This window comes from Chelon labrosus (assembly GCF_963514085.1).
Source record: "Chelon labrosus genome assembly, chromosome: 9".
NCBI classification, from domain to species: Eukaryota; Metazoa; Chordata; class Actinopteri; order Mugiliformes; family Mugilidae; genus Chelon; species Chelon labrosus.
In genome coordinates this window covers 12,352,938-12,373,938 of record NC_140359.1, presented here as the reverse complement: position 1 = coordinate 12,373,938, position 21,001 = coordinate 12,352,938, and the positions used below count along the sequence as shown (strand labels likewise).

Below are 21,001 nucleotides of genomic sequence, written 5' to 3'. Positions count from 1 at the left end.
AGCTGATGACACCATGAAAGCTGCTTAGACCTTTACTCTAGTTAAATGTTGCAACATAAGCTATAATAAGAACTAATTTTAAGCAGCTCAGTTTTAATTTAAACGTCTTAATGCATTCCTTTTATTGTGCGATGCTCATTAATTACGAACTCCATATGATGTCCTGCTGTTTAGACCACTTTTAATAACAATGTCAATCAACTGCGTGCCTGCCTCTTTATTGCGCCACAGGGGTGTGTGCGCATGTGTGTGTACGCTGAGAAAACTGCAAAACATAATGGGCATCACAAAGGCATGACAGAATGAAACACTCCACACAAACGGCCACAGCTAAGGCGCCGCATGCATACAAACGCTGACGTCTCCAAAAGGGTACACAATCAAGCCTGGTTAAATTAGAGCAAGAACACATACAGACGATTCTCTATTTACTCCCAACAATCCCTCTCCTTTTGGATTCCCTTTTTTCGCACCATCGCAGAACTCCCCCCCACCCTATCCCAGTCCCCCTCATCCCCATGTTGACCAAAGACCCCAGAAATCCTGAAGTAGGCCCTTCTCTGAAAAACAAAGACCTGATTCACACCACACAAAAGGCCCAGGTTCACTCCACTCTCCACTTACCCAAAGTACACTATAAAGCGTGCAGTCTCCACCCTGCAGGGGAGGAGTGGGAGGGAGAGAAAGCCGCCGTTCTCATCAGAATATAGACTAACAGAAGAACAACCCCCCAGACGCACACACAAACAAGCATCTCGAGAAAATCTAAAAAGGGATGGCATGAAACCCAGCCTTTCAAATGCCACTGGACTCGTTTGTGGTCTACATTGTCAAAAACATTACATTCACTATCAGAGCTATTATATGGAGGGTTTTGACAGTTAATACTGTTGAATAACTAAAAGTTTAACATCCGTACCTATCCAGAGTGAGCAGCAAGGCCTCGTTGACTTCTGGGATATTGTCAGCCATAATAGTGAGCTTGATGGAGGCATCACTTTGCCCGGTGAGGAAGACAACAGAGCCGTTGAAAGGCTTCAGGTCGTCAGCAGTTACATCCTCACGATTGGCTCCGGTCGCCCGGAGACTCCAGAACACTACAGCCCGACCGTCTGTCCCATCACGCCGAAGAGGGAGGCTCACCTGCACCAAACATCACTGGAGTGAACCTCTTATACAGACATACATAATACCCAGTGACTGCTGCAATGCTGATAGTTGCAAGTTAATAGAGACTGTAATTACTGATACTGTCTGTAAGCACCCCCGTATCACTTACCATGCTGATATTGCTGTCCTCTGGTTCATAAACCAAAACTGTGGCGTTACTTGTAAAGCCAATTTCCCCGTTGGCAATGTCAGGGGTGACGGTCAAGGTCAGGTTTAGAGCTCCCCCAAACCTTGGGCTGTTCGAGGGAATCGATGGATTGATATCAATCAGCTCCAGTGTATTCAGCTATAAAAAAACAGAAGCAACGAGTAAGTTAACAGAGGATGAAACAAGCCCAATAGTTGATAGATATTAAAGAGAGGACAGTTATACCTGACTACCAGAACGTGGTTATGTCTGTCACTTTCTAAGGTGTGTTAAATGACTTGTCTTTGTATCATCCAGCCCTTTATATTTATGTATCTTTGAATTAGAGTACTGAGGCTGAAAGTGTGTGATGCAATTAGGGTTCAGCAGAATGTGAAGAAGGCCTTTCAAGTACTTTTTATGCTAGCTTTAAGGACTAGGAGATGTTGTTAGTTTGGACAGTTGGGTAAATCCCATAGCAACATGCCAGATTTGAGTGCCAGTGTCAAACTATTCACACATCCAAATGAGGCACTTAAACCTTGGATGGCACTGATTTGGCCAGAAATGTAGACAGAATGAATGCACTTTTACACATGCTGTTGAATTACAACTTAAAAGATAATGCTGCCCTTACAGCCCAGTTACCTGTATTAAGAAACGAGCTCCGTTTTGCAGAAAGGCATCGTTCCTGATTGGCAGCGTTACTGGCACCTCACGCTCACGGGAAAACACCACACTAACGGACCTGCTAACATTCAGAACCCGGTCACGGGCCAGCGCTGGGTCTATAGGACCTGCAGGAATGTAGAGGGCCGTGAGGGTCATAGACACGTTACCCAGAGTGCCACCGTCTCGCAAAAAATGCAGAGACAGGAAACGGCCCTCGGGTTGACTCTGGATACTCTGTTCTTTGTCTGGGTTAAAGCGAAAGAGCCCGTAGACATCGTCACTGTCCTGGATGTAGAACACCATCTGAGAGAAGAATGGAGTAAGAAAGAAAGGAGAAGTAGGCTCATGTTACATTCTTGCCTGATAAAACAAAATTACCAAAACCAAAATATATTTATTTTGCAGAAAACACACATTCTTAGTTGCACCGCCTACAACGGAGTGATTGTGAGTCATGTGCAGTCCCATGAGCAGTGAAAAGGGAGCTAAAATATCTTTAAGAGAGAGTAATTGCAGTGAAGTCTGGATTTACCATCAATTACACTTTGTTGTGTATCCTGTTTTTGTGTTCCTAAGATTGTATCTTGGAAGAAAAAAGGAGAGGTGAGGAACGGAGAGAGGAAAAAAAACATGTGAGACTGAAAGTAGTAAAACAGAGCCCTGAGCTAACTTTAGAGCGGCATCCTCTTTAATTAACTCTGCTAAAACTGCTAGAGTAGTTTCCATGGGCATTTAACTGCTCATTCATTTCCCTGAAACATGCACTTGTCTGATGCATCGCCTGACACTTTCACAACAGCGGATTTACGGCTCAGTGTAATGTGTGTGCAATTTCTGTGTGATATATTATCTGCAACCTTAATGACAATTAACACTGATTAAATTACTGTTCGGGCTGTTTGTTTATTGTCTAAGGAATTTCAGCTGGGCCTTGTTCTGCACAGATGGCAACCAGACCGAATAGTCTCATGATCTGAGGTGGTGTACTGTTGTGCGACTTCTTATGCCTTGAACATAAACATGACTTAGATCTGCCCACTGCTTTCGCACATAGCCAAGAGGCCTGAAGATGGAAGCTATAAAAACGTGTCACCACTTCACCCACACTTAAAAAAAACACCACACACTGAGCGTGCCTGCTGTTTCCGCTTTGTTTTGATTCAGCCACATTAAGGGAACACCCACGGAGCAAAGTTACGCACCAAGGGGTCGACTTTCGCAGAACGTGCCAAGTTTGCCACTGTGCCTTACTGTAGGTCACACACATGCATAACACATGCAACAACATCCATAGGACGTGTTCTGCAACAAGTGCAGCCTGTTTTTCTCTCCAATAAAACCAGTGAAGAAAATCAACAGTCTCCTGTGAACTGACCTCCATGGGTTCGTCCACCTCTGCATTTCCAGTCACAGTGCTGGGCAGCAGTTTGAGAACGAAGGCCTCTGCCTCTTCAGGTTGCTCATCTGCCACGATGTTTATTGGAATCACAGCAGTCACCTGACCGGCAGCGAATCTCACCGTCCCCACCTCAGGCCTCAGGTCATCTGAGACAGGTGAGGGATCACTGGAGTTTCTATTGATGGACCAGTTGGCAGACACGGCCCCGTAGCTGCCTCCATTCCTTACAATAACGATGCCATCAAATCTGGGGGAGAGGTAATTTTGGATGTAATTTGTTTAGGCATATATTTATTTTTATAAAAAAAAATCTATTACTATATTTGTGAGTTATCCACCTTTGTGTCTGATCTTCATTGATGCTGATTGGATGAATGAGCGCGCTGCTGCTTATTGACAGGACACCGTAAGGCTTGTCGTTGGGCTCGATGGTCACCAGCACAGCATTGGGCGATACTAGCACGGCATCTCCTCTGATGGTCTCCTCCACCAGGACCACATGGAAGGATTCTGCGATTTCTGGCACATCATCGTCGCTGATGTTGAACAGCAGGCTGGTTGTGTAGACAAATGGAGGGAACGTAACGGTTCTGACTGGCTGTAGGTCCAGGAAATCCACAGCTGGTGTGGCGCTGCCCAGTCCTTCACCACTCACCACCATGTAATCTACGGAGACCTAAAGACAGCGTAGTAAAGCTGCTTTTAATAAACTTGTATTATACTTATTGTTTTTATGCATCTAAATTATAGATTGCAAACCATTACGATGGTAGTTCCCAGAGCTTTACAAGTCAAAAGTCTAGCTGTAATATACTGTATAGCTTGATTAAAAGAGAGGAACCTCAGTGTCATCAGAGCCGATGAGTGGTCCATCCTCAGTCAATCGACCACGGGTCACATTGAGGGCAATGACTGCTGCAGACTCTGGAACAGCCATGATAGAGTGGGAGAACCGCAGCGGGCTGTCATTACGCCGGATTCTCAGCTGGACACTGCTGGCATTGGGCCTTAGGAGGGCTCCACCTGCCACACCCGTTAGCCTGACTGAAAACACTTCATCATCCTCTGGTATCTGGTCCACAGAGAAAGAGAAGCACATCCATATACAGCTCATTCTGAACATGGAATTATTTATTTGGGTTAAAACTGAAAAAAACTGTATGTTAGTTTGAAGCTTTATGAAGGTTGGTGAAGCACAAACAGTCATGAGACCTCGAGTAGCTCTGATATTTAAGCTCCAAACTATTAAGTCAATCAGTATGGCACAGTCAATCAAGCTTACGCCACGGTCGTAATCATAAGGGACATTTTCAGAATACGTCATCTCTAAAATAATCAAATAATAATAAAACTATCAATGTTTATGTCACTGCTGCAGAGACAAAGAGAGGAAAAAAAAACCTAGTGCACTAAGGAGCCAGTTCAATACCTGGTCATCCCGAATGAGGATATTGAAGTGCACTACAGCCTGTCCTACAGGGATGGTGATGTTCCCTCTGTCTGGACTGAGATCCTCTATAGCAGGGTTGGGACCTTCAGAGACCTGGAGTAGGAACACAAAGAGTCAGATTGATAGTAACATTTATCTTTTTGCATGCTACCGTCCTGTATGTGGATGGCAAGAAACAAGATTTACATGATTCCTATGCCTGAATTCACACGTTTATATTAAATAAAATTATAAAAGCATTTTCAACAAGCTAACTGAAGCCCATCCGTTAGAAATACATATATCTCTAAGACAAGTAGGATGTCTCAGGCATGCTGGTTTTATGTACATTGACCTCTCACCTCAAAGTTCACGGTCACAGTCCCATATGTTCCCTTTTCTCTAATCAAGGTGAAAGGCACATAATGGTTCCTTCCCCTGGGTTCATCAACAACGATCTCCTCAGTCTGAGACGAGGACACACAAAACAAACAAAGCTCCAGTCAGTTCATCTGATCCAGTTTCAACACTGCTTCTTATTGCCAATTCTGAATAAATTTTGTGTAAATCTGAGTTTTAAAATCAAGTATAGTAATACAAAATATAGCAAAACATATTTCCACACTGCAAAACAAAGAGAATGTTTATTTTAATTTGACTCATTCTGAGGTATCTATGTGTTTTGCATTCATACGTGTATACTTTTTTGTTTTTGTATTTTATTTTGTATGGTGCTTTGCATCTGAGAAATGACCATGCTAATAAAGTAACTAAAGTGAAATGAAATGAAAGAGACAGGGAGGACAGTGAAAGGAATAAAGCAGATGTATTAAGATGCATGTGGATTTCTTACTGAGTTGAAGGCAATTATTCCAAAGGCGTTGTCATTGGACAGGATGGTGATGGTTGCCTTGTTGGGTGTTCCTAGTGTCACACCATTAGATGAACTCTGGAATGTCAGGAGAATCAAGATGGACAGATAAAACCAGATCACAACTACAGTATTTACGTTCACGCTCCTCAGCCTCCCCCCAACAGTTAATCCCGACTCCCGTTCTCATGTGAAAAGCCAGAACGACTGCCTTCACTTCATTCCTGTGCTCCCACTGAGCGGCCCTGGTGAGAAGGCACAAAGACAGGAAGTACTGGTCTGAGCCCGGTTGATTTGTCAGGTTAGCCCTCAGCAGGGTGCCTCTTCAGGACTTGTGCTGTGCTCTGTGATTCGGCACTAAGACTTGACAAATTTAAAATCTCAGTGTGTTTATAATCTCACGAGGCTTACACTGTTTGTTTTTAACTCAACAAAAAGGACCATAACCTATAACGAGAGGAAAATGTTCTTATTTTTGTTCCTTGCAGCTTTAAAGAGAAAAAACAACACACAAATCTGTTATTTTGTGTAACTTTCCAGGGTTTCCATTAGTGAGCTTACCAATGTTTTCACAAGCATTTCATAAACCAACTGTGCTGACATCAATAATGGCTGAGGTCAGGCTTCAAGTGCACAGGTTTCCACCAAAATGTCCAAAATCTTTGGACTCCTTTGCAACATACAAACATCTGGACACATGTTACGTAGTGTGTGGGCAGGCGTTCTGAAAAACGACCACCTACAAGAGTCTTTACATCGTATGATGATCAAAAACCCAACTTTCTCACCCAAAGCAGCTCTAAAAGGCTTTTCTTTTTTTTTTCTCAAAGGTAGCCCAACTGAAAATCCCGAGCAAAGCCACTGCATGTGTGTGTGCTCAAGTTAAGGTGAGGGAAGTAAAGGAGAAAATGAAAAACAAGAAAGTACTTCTACAGCTTGGATGAATGCCTCTCGCATTCATCCCTCTATTCAAACGGGGCTTTTCCAAGCTGTAACAGAGCTTTCTTTCTGATGCTGAGCTCTTGTAGGAGGTCAACTCGCAGACAGAATACGCACGCTTTCACAAAGCCAAGCCAGAGCGCCAGCCAGGAAGCTGCTTACACACATAAACACACTCATGTGTGCCCAGCTACATAACACAGTGACACACATACACAACTTGGCTACTTAAAAGTCAACTTTATTAAACATATGCCGCACTAAGTAAACCCTGTCTACCAAACTAATATTTCCTTCTATAGGCTGTTTGTAGATGAAACATCCTAGTCTCCTACCACACCCCACTCAACATTTTTAAGTGCAGCTGTCACCTGCAATGCATGAATATGCTACAGCCCACAGTGTGTGTGTGCGTGTATTTTGTTAATGTAGGCTGCACCTGCTATCGATTACAGTACTTCAACACTATTTTCTGGACTGATTTACTCAACTTTGAACAGTAACTGCCACAAATGATAAATACACCCCGATCAACCCTTTATTTCTCACTCCTGCTCGAACACCTCTTTCCGCACACATTCATCCTCCAGAAAGTCCTTCGGTGTAAGCTGATAGGTTAGCATTTGGCTCAAGCTTTGTCTCTGCTGTAGTGTAAACACGAGAAGGGCGAAGTGGGCCTCATCTGGTCTTTCACTCTCGTAGCGAGCTAAATATGGGCTACTGGATTTTAACGAGATGTCCCAAAAATGCAATGTCAAGTCGAAAACAATGGGAAGAAAGTCATTCTGGGTGACAGCAGGTCAGTGGTTGGTGTTTTGTAAATGTACACAGCTGACAATCAGTGATTCACGATGACCTTTATCTTAGGTCTGTTGGTGACGGATGAGATGGGCAGACAAGACCAGACCCCCGGCTCATCAATCAAACTTGACAGCTAAATGCTACATGAAACCATGGAGATAGTCTTTAGGTGTGAGGCATCCTGAGCTGTCATGGTAATTCCTGTGAGGAGGATTTACAGTGTATACCAATTAAAACTCATTTTCATACGTTACTTTAAAACATCTATAGCCGTGCAGGACAACACTATGCCCAATAGTCAGAGCATAGTAACATGCTAAATAATTAGTACTATGGATGTCCAGCATACTTTTAATCTTACAGTAACACAGTACAATTAGCACACTGTAATCTCTGAAGATATTGTGTTGGTGGGGTTTGCAAGATTTTAACGTCCTGGTTGGGAACAGACAAAGTTTTCATCTGCAATATTGTGTCGACTACAATGGTGAACCACGACACATGGAAATGAAATCCATACCCATTGAAATCAATGAGATAATCACTTCATTCCAATGTGCGGTGAGGCTGCGGCTGTCGAAGTTAGTTTCTCTTCACAAAAGTGTTTTTTGGTGGGGTACCTCAGAGACGCACACAATATTTGGCCCCACCCAGGCAAGCCCTGGAAAAGTCCTACAGAGCACACACATCAAAGAGGCTGCAGCTCCGAGCCACCCAGGGTTTACAGTGTGACGCCCCCACTCCACATTTCTTGGTAGCTGGGGTTAGGGTTTAAGACAGTCAGGGGCAGAATTAGAACAGTGGGACGTTGTGGGAAGAAACCTGGAGCTCCGGAGGGGTGGGAGAAAGAAGGGAAGGCAGGAACTCTTTTGTCACATAAATTCAGCTTACGCAAGGCTGTGGGAGAACACACGTAAGCACTTTAACTAACAATGGTGATTTACCTGTAGTGTAAGGTTGAAGGTAAACGTCTCGTCGGCTTCAGGCAAGTCGTCATCTTTCACAGCGATGAAGATGGTCTTACTGGACTCAGTGGACAGCAAGAAGGCTGCGGCATTGATGGCTTCAAAGTCTCCTGTGTCGACTCCCTCTAACTGAATGAAAAAAGACCATTTAACAAAAATCAAACTGCTGCTTTTTTCAGTTTCTGTGTAGATGATGTTTGCGTTTAGTGTGAAATGGCAAGAAACAGGGAGAGGGAGACAACGTTAAATAATGGATCAAAGATCATTTTAAAGCCATGATCACGCTGCACTACTACGATGCAGGTTTAATGTTTTTGCAGCTTGATTTTGACTTGCTGTGTCTTTCTGTCTATGCTCAATTCGTTTTTGGATGGAAGTCTGATATCACATATTATATCAATAACTGAGTAAAGCAGCTCAGAAAAAGCTCATGGAACAACAAATGTGGTAAACATATCAAGAAACACTGGAAACTCCCCAACCACTCTCCACTGCATGGCCAGTTTGGCTTTCCAGACACCATCTGTGAGCAGCTGGCGCTACCCCCCGACGTGGAGAACATAAAGCCAAAATCCACTCATTTACAATGCAGTTTCTGCAGATAGACTAAGTGTATTTCACCACTATCCTTTGCTGTAGAAAGAAAGGCTGCTGATTCTCTCCTTCACTAGATGTAGCGGTAATAGCCAAATCAAGGAGACTAACTTAAATAAGCTGCATCAGAGCTGTTTTTGTTATAAGAATATTTTATTCCAAAAGGACTGCACAATGCAGCTAGCGATATAATAAGCATGTATGCACAAGGACTCATCATTGACAAGCTTGTCCCATGTCTTACCAAGACCAAAGCTGTCACATTGACCGGGTCTCCCACTCTCTCCACGACCAGCCGGACCACAGCTGTGCTGCTCTCATTGACAACGAAATCAGTCTGCCCCAGGAACCGCAGCGTGGCCGACTCTGATGTAGTGCCAGGGATGGACAGAGCCAGAATCAACCCAGCTAGCAAGAGGACAGGGAGCATTCCTGCAAATAAAAGGAAAGGATTCAGATGAAATATTTAATTATTATGCAGGAATGATAGATATAATGCATATACTGAAAGAAGGAGGCCAACATGGCTACAGTATATATTCTGGCAAGATTTACAAATAAAAACGCTATAGATTGTAATTTCAGTCCTGTCTGTGTGAACCCAAATACACCTGTCAAGTATAAATACAGAGATGAGAACAACGGGGAAGCTTCCAAGAGAAGAAATCAGACACATTAACAATTATTAAATTACAACACAATATTTAGAAATATACTAAAAATATATTCCATGCACGGCGAATATGTTGTTCTCAATTTCATTAAAGACGCCCCATTTTCTTTAAACAAAGGATGCTCATAATAAAATGTAAAAGTACATATTCATTATAAATTAAACCTAACACAATTAACAGGCAAGATCGAGGGGCCAGATGTTCAGAGGGCCTGCTAGGTTTCATAATTTTCAGGCAGGCTGACTGGCAGGCCTGCTGGTCATTGTGGTCTAAATGATTCATAACATTATTCCACAATCCCAATGACTGTTGTCCACGTGTTGTCACAACTGTTAAAGCAGTTGTTGAGTTCATTCTCCACATAAATTTATTTGTCACGCAATCCTGTGAAATTTGGCATTAATGACTCTAACGATCTTTCCTGCTCCCCTGCTTCCCAGGCAGGTTAAATAACCCTCACTTCTCCGTTTGTCTAATCTAAAGCCCTCAGCCTTCCACGTCTCTGGCCATGTTTCTTCGCTTCTCCTCTGCTTTCCCTCTTCGGCCTTTTCCCTTCCTGTTCTCTCCTCTCCTGCTTAGCTCTGTCACCCAGAATAATCCTAAAGCTCGATGGAGCCGCTGAGACAGTTGTCATGGTTAACACAACAAAACAACACAGCATGAGAAGCTGGGTGGAGCTAGCTTAAAGCTTAATTGCGGCCGCTCTGTCCCGTCTTTACCCACCCTGATGTCTTTTACCCATCCCATTCATAATGTGCACCACGCAGCCTTGCCAACAGTATGAACATTTAAGTTCTTTAAAAAATATTTGCTCTTAATTACAAGGTTGAAAAAGAACATCAGCTACTACGGTGGATGAAGTCATGCTGTTTTTTTTTTTTTTCATACACCAAAATAATTTAGGAAAGTTGGACACTGAAAATATCCTTTTTTTTCACATGTTCCATTACTGTTATATCAATCCGAGTTATTCTCAGAATTAGCGAGAGTTTAAATAGCAACCATCCATCAATCAATTAGTTGGAGTCAGGAGGCAAGAAGTTGTTGGTATACAAATACAGTCCTTTGATGCAGATGTTGTGAATGTGACAGGGATAGAGCAAATTACACGTATGTGAGAATTTGTTGGATGGACTTAATGTCCAGGGGTGTGTGTGTGTATGCATGTGTCCCACCAGCAGTTTGCTGGGAAATCCATCAAAAACGGATTTAGAGAAGGTGTCTAGCCGGGCTGGACGGTGGGGAACAGAGGGTGGGACTAAGGAAGTGCGATGCTGGACAAAGGGGGGCCAGGGTTAAATAAATCCTGTTATTTGCCCTGCTCTCTCCGTCTCCTGGGGTTGAGATTTTTTGAATCAATGAAAAAGCTTTCGCAAAATGCCATAAACCTTCTTGCATCATGACACTGAAACTGAAAAACAAAGTATTATCCCACAGTGTGTGCAGTTTCGCAGCATGTGGACACTTGGTATATTAACTACTGAGTGATTGTGTTAGATCAGGGGTTATAGTACCCAATATCTATTTTAACATATAGAATGGAAAATATTGCATTTAATCTGGTTTCAATTCCCCAAACAAAAGCTCCGGCTTCCCGCAGGCTGCCTTCAGTAAATCTTTGAGGCTCGAAACCTCAATTCCAAATGTTGCCTAACATCACTTAGCCCATCTCTTTGATGGATGGTAGCAAGCATCCAGCCCTCTAACCTCCTAGCAACCCTACGCCAAAACAGAGGGGGTGTCCTTTTTACATCCACTGACGCAGATGCCGCACAGCCTTCAAAGGTCCTGATACAAAGCAGATGCTGTGTGGATGGTACAGGTCTGTTTTAGAAGCCGCGGGGCAGCTTTTGTGCTGGCATCATTTGTTGTGCCAGCCTTGACCCCAGGGGTTACAGTGGTCCCAAGGATCTGTCTGTCACCGTTAAAGGCGACATGGAGTGCCTGGCGCAGACCTCTGACATTGATAAGACTGGGAGTCAGAGTTCATGTAGAGAGGTGCACAGAGACACAGTCGTGCATGCCATGCATACATGGACGCATTTGCAAGAGCTGCCACAGTCAGCGTACCCATCCAAAAAGCTCAGCTGGGTGACAGTCCAGGACACTGAAGAGTAAAACCCACTGTCCATCAAAAATATCCTGAGCCAAGGGACCAAGAAATGATGTCTGAAGTGACGACTCTGGGACCTGGCATTCTAACAAACCACAGAAAAGACCACAACTAAAGAGCCTTCACATTTGGATCATCCAAAATAGCTTTTATTGACTTATTCTGTGACTCTGAGCACAGTCAACTGACATTTCCTTTCTTTTGCATTACTTTATTTCCTTTACCACAAACTGCATCCGCTTAATATGTATTACTCCCTATACGCTGTATACTGTTGACTAAAGTATGTGAAGCACATTGTTGTATTCTTCCCTAACTGAACAAAGATGTACTCTTTGATATGCAATTAAGCACACATGAACCATTCTTCGTAAGCAATCAGATGCAAATTCTAAAGCTGTTGCTCAACTCTGCGTATTATCTTTTTAAGCCCCGACCATGACCCTGTTTTTGCCATCACCATTTTTATCTAGTACATAAAACTTCCAGCTGACCCCTTTCTTCTGTTGAAAATGAAGAATCATTTGGAATTATGGTCCCCTTGCACAAGCAGGCTTAGTGTTGCCAGGAAAGTTTCTTCGCGCTCGGCACTGAGCGACGGCACAGCAGGAGTCCCCCGCTGTTTCACCAGCTACGCTCAGATCAAAGGTAAACGGAACAATGTATAGGCACATGTACACTCGAAGACGCATATGGCCTGCTCTGGATGTCACGTATCCCCTCAGCGTCTATGTCTAATCACACAAATTCTGTGAGTTTCTCAGCTCTCTCTGATTCGCTTAATCTTATCACTTCATTGTTCTGTTTCCTTTATCTCTGCAATGCATCGCTTATCACCCGACGGCGCCTGTTGGCTAGCTCAAAAGTAAAAAGCACCATGACAAGTCACGGTGATAATATCAGTGCTGGCCTATGACGGTTTGACCCTGTCGCCTGTCAGCCCTTCTTGGAGCAGCATAGCCCTGTTAGGAGCCTGGTTCACAAAAACTGTTACAGCAGATCCCTTGCAGACACACACACACACACACACACACCGATCTATTAGATATCCCTGTCAGAGGTGTCTGGTTGCAGGGCTGCTCCTGAGGTCAGTGCTTGCCGCTGATACCTCTAGGGTTTCTCCTGACGGTGGCCTCTGTGTCGTAATCTTTAGTATTAATTATTCACTGTAAGCCTAAGACTTCACAGACGATGGTAGTAAGCGTGACACTGCAGAATTCACTGGACAGAACGTGCCATGTGCCGGCTGCAGCAAGTCAATGTGATTGACATTACAACAACACAACTGTAGGCTGCAATGTTGTGACTTAAACTGACGTCCTTTTAACTAGAAATATGTCTCAATCCTTTGTCTTATTAAATACAACAACTGGGATTATTTTTTTAGCCAATTGGAGGCAAAATACAAGCCCCTGTAAACATAATCAAGGATTTTGCTTTTCACCTTGTTATTTCACTGAGAATACCGAGTACTGAAAGCATTAAAAGTGGAAAGCAATACGCTTACTTCCTCTTTGGTTGATGGTGTGTGGGATAACAGTCTGTAGAGTTTTAATCAAGGGCTTTCCCATGCGGCATCCCTGCCCTGAGGCTTCCCTGGTGCTGAAACGCCCATGGTGAAGACTATGTGGTTGTATCTGGCAGTCAGTCAAATGCACACATGTATAAACACACACACACACACACAAAAAGTGATCTCCAGTTGTCGGACTCTGGGAGGCCCGCAGCGGGATCTCATTCATCAATCTTACAGCTCTGGTCGGTGATCTGGAGTCAGTCTGGCCACAAGAAGAAACTGCTCTGTCATTAACATCAACTAATATAACAGTGGTCTTGGAACGTTTGTGTGTCTCCTCGGTACAAATTCACACTGAAAGCCAACCACGCACACAGACATCGTAGTGGATACTGACAAAGATAAACAGAGGAGTAAACAGACAAATGCAGGCACTGAAGTTGTGGGAGGCAGAAAGGCATATAGAAAGGGACGATAATAAGTGTTCATGCACATCGCATACTCTCACATTCAAACAGTCCTTTAGTGTTGTAAACATTGAAATATGGACATGCCCTATGGTCAAATGGCAAAGTTATTAGGCTAAATATGACAAATGGATACTCTAAATTATGCTGCTGCTTATATCACAAAAAAAGTCATATTAAAGTTGTTGATACTGCACCCAGAACACAACACAAAAATAATATATAAATCATTTTATAATGCTATTGTACCATTTAATGCAACCCCCCCCCCCACAAAATTCATTTTTTTCCATAGAAACGTAGCTTCATCTTATGGTATGTTTTTGGCCCAAAATCGTGGAGCTATCTCTGCTCAGTTTATTGGATTGGTTTCCGTTTTAGCTGCTCTCCACACTAAGTGATGCCTCCAGCCCGATGTGTGTCAGGCCCTACCTCAGAAACCACCCACCGTCCGTTCTCAGCCCGGCGTAGCCGCGACTGCCATTCCCGGTCAACTCACAAGCCCATAATTGCACTTCACATGTAGTTTCTGATATTTTTAGATCAGTGAATGTTCTCGCCATACAGAGACGTTGGGGAGAAGAAATTAAGAAACTTAATAAGTGAGTAGAGCTAAAACATCCATCACTAAATCTGACAAAAACTCTGAATTACTCAATAGGCTTGTTTTGGACAGCTCTGCCACCCCAAAAAAACACAATTCTATTTATTTTGAGTGGAAACAAACATGAAACATACTATTAGTCCATCAAGAAGGGGGAGAAAGACCTGATTTGCAACCAAATTATGCTTTTCACATAAGTGGACCTAGAAAGCAGTTGAGTGAATACCTCTCTAAAGAACAAAAATGCATGAGGTCAGCCCTCCAGCTATTGTCAGGCGATACTTTTCAAACCAGGCATTTCTCCTTCAGGGGCAAGAGACTGCCAATCAAGTGTGCATTTTACTGTGAAAAAAGAAACAGAGGGAGAGTTTTCCTGAGGTATTGTCCACATGGCCGTGGTCGGCCGCTCTTAAGCCGAGCCAACGGCATCTCGCATCCTCAACCAAAAACAAGAGTTCTTCTTCTTGGGAAACAGTGGAAAGGAAGGGATATAGAAAAGGGAAAGTGGTTCCAATTGAGTAGGAACCAGTGCGTGAGCAATTTAGAGTGTTTTCCAGTTTGAGCTCTGGCTGACTGATTAGCCTGTATGACACACAGTGATGAAGGCAGACAGAAAGAAAAAAAAAAAACACTTTCAAGAGGATTAAACAAGGTTGTGCACTGCATAGCCTCACAGACCAAAGGGACAAATTAGAAAGGGTATTACTTCATTGCATGTAACCGGTTGGGCCTGGATGAAATGCTAATTGCATTTCAAAAGGGTTCACAGAACAGAGAACGCAACCCAGAACGGGGGTGTATTTTCATTGGAGAAGTGGCGGGACTTTACGATTCACTGACCAGCGCACAATTTTAAGGAGCAGCCTTTTGTTCGCTCCTGCTCCTTTTTGTGTTTTGTGTGCATTTCTAACATTGCCACAGTTCTCTATTCTTTTGTTTCGCCCACTTTTTGGCATGCTGGCGTCCTCTCCGGCAGCATCCAAACCATCCTATTCAGACTCCCTTTTCTCGAAGCTCTACTCTATCACTCCTAAACAAGGACACGCACACACATCCTCGGTACAGTAGGTGTGGGACAGCTTCTCTTTCTTTCAAGCTTTTGCAGCATTGGTGGACTAATGGCCAGATGGCAGGAATGGGGAGGAAGCAAATTCCTGAACAAGTATGGTCAACAGATCTTGAGGTATTAGAGAAAAAAATAACAAAAACCTAAAGGAAAAAAATGATTCTTGATTTATTTTTAGCCGGTTTATTATATCCACTGATGCTGAAGCATTCAGTGGATGTGACACGATGCACAAATACACTGATCAAATTCAATCAATAGTTTTTCGGCTACAGGGCTTCACGCACACAGGATCTATTTCCGAGCGATCCCTGTCTCTTGAGATGTTTCCTCTGTTTAGCCATTGTTCCTAATGACAGGCGGATGAGTGGAATACCATACTCGGATCAGCCACCCAAAGCTTCTTGGGGAATTCCTCTGCCATGACCAACAGCAGTACAATCAGGGAAGTGAGAGATAAACAGAGAATGACAAGAAAAGAAAGAAAACAGAATAAAAGAGGGACCGGTGTAAGGGATGGAGCTGATGGTGAGGGGGATGAGTGTGTGCAGATGAAAGAATAAGGGATGGGTGATACACACACACACATTGGGGGATGGTGGATGAATAAGACTGAGGGGTAATGAAGAGAACTTGGGGAAGATTGATGACCTATATCAATGGGTTTGTTTTAAACAGACATGACAATTTTTGCTAAAGCTCATGGTTGTTCATGCGCTGTCACACACTTGCACATATGCAAAGACCTAAGTGAGACAAAGCGGAGGCACTAACAAAGGAAGAACAGTATAAGGATTGATAGCCATGACACCCTTCCTAGGTGAAAGCAAAGAGTGACCCATTCAACCTGAACTATCTCAAGTAGGACAGGAAGCAGGGGGCACCGAGGGATGTGTTCCACGTGGCTCCACATGGGGTAGAGCTCATGTAGATTTATGGCCAGACAGAGGCACGCAGGTGGGGGTCTGCTTGTTTAAAGAACGGGATCGATGAAGAACGACCACAGACGTGTTCATTTGTCAGATACCGCCGTGGAGCTTAGAGCATACATGCCATTCAGTGATGAGTTGAAAAACAAAACAATAGACGCTTTCACCACTCCTTGAAAATTGAATTTGTACAACCCGGCCGCACTAATGTGAAACAGAGGACACACAGCCTCCCTCAATGTTCTTTAACTTTTCTCTTTATTTGGATATCCAAGTAAAGGTCATTTCTCTGTGTGCTCTTCCTGCACTGATTTTAAACTTTAAATCGTTTTAAAATATAATCAGAATACAGTGCCCATTCTACAAAAGATTATCAGACATTTTTCTATTTGAGGAGTGCTTCGATTGACATTCTTTGCTACTGCTAAACCTGGTCATTAGAGGAGCTGGTCATTTAATATACTCAGAAAAGTCTCTGAAGTCGACCTGTCTGGTGCCACCGGCTTTTCTAACATCAGAGGTCAGAGTTCAAGTTTGATGCTTAAACGGAGATGCAGATGCATGAGATGCTGCCTCTATGGAGATAAAGGTATATTAATGAATGTGTGCGTATGTGTACATGTGACTATGAGAGTTGACAGAGAGGTCGTGGCCGGCGTTTGACTGCAGTGCCCGTACTAGTATCCTCTCACCGGGAACAATATGTGGTTGGTCAGGCCCACTAAGGAGACCTCAAGATTGTTGGCCATCGCTGACAGCTCACCACTCTGCTGTCCCTGTGCTCCAAGTGCAACATCTACTAAAACATGATACTCTCTCCCGTGCGTAAGAATGAACTGTTAAGTGATTTTTGAAAACAAAGTGCAAAATCCCAGAGAACGTTTAAGGGGACTTATTTATGACTTGAATTTGTCCATTCACTAAATCTGAGATGGGCTTCATCAAGGTTTCCGGACACTCCGCCGTTAAACCTGACAAACCAAGAATGACTCATCAACAGGATGGCATGAATAAATTAGGTCCTGACTTATTTATCGAACATACTGAATGTTAATCAGTAAGCGGCAAATGTAACAAGAGCTGCATCAGATCTCATTATTAAAATGAATTATTTGCAACTCGGGAAATGAGACTGACACAGATGACTTTCTTTTTGCTGTTAAACATTTTTCTGCATTTTCATTTTCTTTCTTGACCCTATAAACACGCTCCTAGTCTCTTCAGTGTCTCCTGCCGGGGCTGAAAGTCCCAATTATACCGTCTGCCCACAGCGGTGACTTTTTTTTTCTCCCCATACTGCCTGAATATCACGTAATCGAGGACACTGAAATAAGACCGAAAACTGAAAGAAATAGGCTCAAACTAATTTCCATTAGGATTGTCTCTCAACCTCAGAAAATTATTCTCATTAGTAAAGTCTACACAGGTAAACACGCACAATGTTGAAAACAACAGCCAGAGAAATTAATCCAATAATCACCAACTGCACATGATTGCATGGGTTTGTACAACACTGATGTCCTCACTTTACATTGTTGACACCCATGGTTCATAAACTTATAATAAGCACGCGGTGAGACCAGTGAGATTACTGCACACAGCTAGGTTTAACTTCAGAGCCGTCTTAAAGCGAAAGCTATTGTTCTTCTGCATTTGAGATAGAAATGTAGCCTCATATTATGAGCTGTGTACTAGGTAGGTGTGCTGGTTTTGTCTTGCCACATCATAAAAACATTAGATACAGAGCACTCCCTGAGGAGAAGACAAGTTTAATGTAATACAAAAATATAAAAACATAAATTGCTCTCTTCTTTCATTCACAAAAGAGGATATGGAAAAAAACAAAACTTCTCATAACTCATGCAGGTGTACGAAGTAATGTGGATCACAAAAAAAATGATCATGGGTATTCCTAGGTAGCTGTCAAGTCATGCAATGTTTCATTTAAACTCAAGCGATAAAGACATGCTTTACAACTCTGGGCTCCAACAGTGAGTTCAGGTAGCCTGTTGCACTATTTCCCACCACACACCGAGAAAGCAAGCCCTCTCATCTCCACCGGACATCAGTCTCGTCCTGTCTGCAATGTGCAACACTCCAGCACCTTTCATCAATGAACGGGCTCCGTTTATGGCACTGCCCCCTTTTGTACTGTGCAGCCATTAGGGGGGTGAGACAGAAGGGGAGAGAGGCAGGCAGTAAAACAGTTTCCGCCCAGTGAATCACATTCAGACCCTCACACAGGCGAATGGGGGCTGACCCCTGCCAGGCGATGACATAAACACTGACAAACAAAGGACCTGAGCTCAGAGCAAGTGAGGATCTTAGAGGATCCGAATCTTGAAAAAAAACCAACAACACTGTGACATGTGGGTCTGGAATGATGGAGATAGACCTGAGAAAGTACAGAAGTGATTTTGTCTCAAGTTTTGCCGCTTCTTTGCACACAAAGAAGAAAAGGAAACCAAAAGATTCACTCATTTCACCCATTTCAACAAAGATACATTTCAGAAACAGTAAAGCCCGGTGCTGAGAGAGAGAGCAGGTGTAACTGCTGAAAGGATACAGAAACAGCTCCCACCCTTCCTCCCCAGTGAGAAAAAGGATTTAACTCTGCTGAGGCACCACAGAGGAGGCAACAAAAGAGATTTGCCAGGGACGCACCAAGATGACATCATGTCAAATCAATTACAGATAAGGAGGACATATTCAATTATCCGAGGTCTGCAAACCCCACCCCGTCAACTGGCGTAAATTATGGAGTCTGGACATCTGCGTAAAATACTCAAAGAAGCGGCGGCACAATGAAGCTACAGGCACCACTCGTTTATTTAACAGTAGCAGCACATGTGCGCAGCTCAAAGTGTGCCAAGATTACTTATGGCCCGAGTAAGCCTATAGATTAGTCAGTGGAGCCTTTATGAGAGGGTCCCCGGCTCACCATGTGTGGCAGTTGTTGTTTTATTTCAGTGGGAGAGAGAAACCCCACACAAAGCGCAGTAATCACACTGGAGATCCTGGATGTAACCATGGAAGCGTTTGTCTCCGTCCTCAATGGGCTACCCGGCCATTCATTTACTGATTGCGCTGAATCAATATTTAGGCTTTTCAATTTTATTAGCTGCTCCGAGGGGTATTTCTGGCAAAGCGCAAAAAGAAATTAGCAGTGGCCAAGCACTTTTAATCGTTTTCTTATAGTCTCACACAATGCGTCTGCTTGAGCTGTCTGGCATAATTGATGAGGAGTATCGCTACTCATTTGTTTCCTTTATTTTCTGCGCTATCAATCTAGCACTGACTGCTGAAGTCACCAATCATTTTTTGACTGGCTTACTAAAAAATATATATATATCTAAGCGTTGTCCTAGTGTGGATGTCTGTCACACGTCCTCGCATCCTCAGGTCTTTTTTTTTTTGTAAGTTTTGCTGGCCGACACACGTCTCTACTATTTACCCCAAATCACAATGGCAGACAGAAAGAATTTAGAAAAAAAAAAAACAAGATAAATAATGAAAACTTACCTGACACCTTGCTTGGCCTCTCAGTCCAAGATAAATTACTATAATATCTTTTTGGCCGTGGTTAACATCGGTAAGTTGTCACGATGTCTTCAGCTCCACCTTCCTTTCAAACAGCAACTGCATCGTTGAATTGTTCAATGAACCCCGTCTGAATAGGTCCCCTTTTTCAGTTTCCAGTGAACGACATGAGAAGAAGCGCGTCTGTCATCTAACGGGACTGAAGCTCTGGGAGAAATAGCCGAGACTCAGAGCGGGTCCCTGGTCCCTGAAAGAGCTTCTCCTCTCTACGCGCAGCTCCGCGTCCCCGCAGCCATGTGGGAATTCCTGCTACTGTCCAAACACGGCTCACTGTCCCAGAAGAAAGATTAGTCTGCAGCTACACGGAGACTCAAGCTCGTCTCCCGGTCGGCAACTAATGAGACAAGATGTTTTAATCTCATTTGTCTCTCAAGGGTGCACACAGTGAAAACAGTTTACGCACAGCGCCACCCTGTGAGCATAACAGACATAGCCCGAGATCGCTCTAAATATTCCAGATAAACTTTTCACATTTGTAGACACTTGAGTAACTTGAAATATGCAGTATATAAAATATTGGCTGTGTTATTGATCACCTGTTATCTCCACATACCTCCAGATCAATAGGCTATGAACTCCCCCTATTTATTTAATTTCTCACTGTGTAGGTATTATTTATTAATTGTCAGCGTACAGGATTCATTTCACTTTTACATTTCTTTATGACGCTGGCTGTGTCTGTACTTTCAGAATGACCTCAAAGCAACTCTAAAGTAGGTTACTGGCTGATGTAAGAAAGCAGCACTGTCATTTTTACCATGAAAAGTGTAAGACACAGCAACTGGTTGACCTGGATGGGGAAATACAAATTCGCACAACATAATTCATGTGACATCATTTGAGGATAGTGGTAAGCCTCAAAGAGGTACCCCAAAAAGCAACAGGTGAGAGAAATGCATCGCTTCATCTTGATTTAATCATAAGGGTATAAAAATAGAATGAATAATATACTGTAGATATAAATTAAAATAGGCTAGAATATGAATCCCGGGCTCATAATGTTGCTGAACCTAGACCTGACCAGCTGCAGCAACGATCATAGCACTGTCCCCACAGGCTTGTATA

At 43.2% G+C, this 21,001-nt stretch overlaps 1 protein-coding gene across 1 annotated transcript in view; it reads right to left on the bottom strand.

Annotated features, from left to right (window-relative positions):
- adgrv1 (adhesion G protein-coupled receptor V1) overlaps positions 1-9,397 on the bottom strand; it is a gene marked incomplete at its 5' end in the record, with an annotated part of 86,263 nt that extends 76,866 nt beyond the window's left edge. Inside the window, 11 exons of the mRNA XM_084550894.1 lie at positions 920-1,143; positions 1,280-1,456; positions 1,946-2,272; positions 3,345-3,615; positions 3,707-4,044; positions 4,210-4,440; positions 4,798-4,911; positions 5,160-5,264; positions 5,651-5,746; positions 8,353-8,502; positions 9,212-9,397. Coding sequence (XP_084407020.1) covers positions 920-1,143; positions 1,280-1,456; positions 1,946-2,272; positions 3,345-3,615; positions 3,707-4,044; positions 4,210-4,440; positions 4,798-4,911; positions 5,160-5,264; positions 5,651-5,746; positions 8,353-8,502; positions 9,212-9,397 — 2,219 coding nt within the window. The remainder of the gene's footprint in view (positions 1-919; positions 1,144-1,279; positions 1,457-1,945; positions 2,273-3,344; positions 3,616-3,706; positions 4,045-4,209; positions 4,441-4,797; positions 4,912-5,159; positions 5,265-5,650; positions 5,747-8,352; positions 8,503-9,211) is intronic.
- Positions 9,398-21,001: the final 11,604 nt, after the last annotated feature.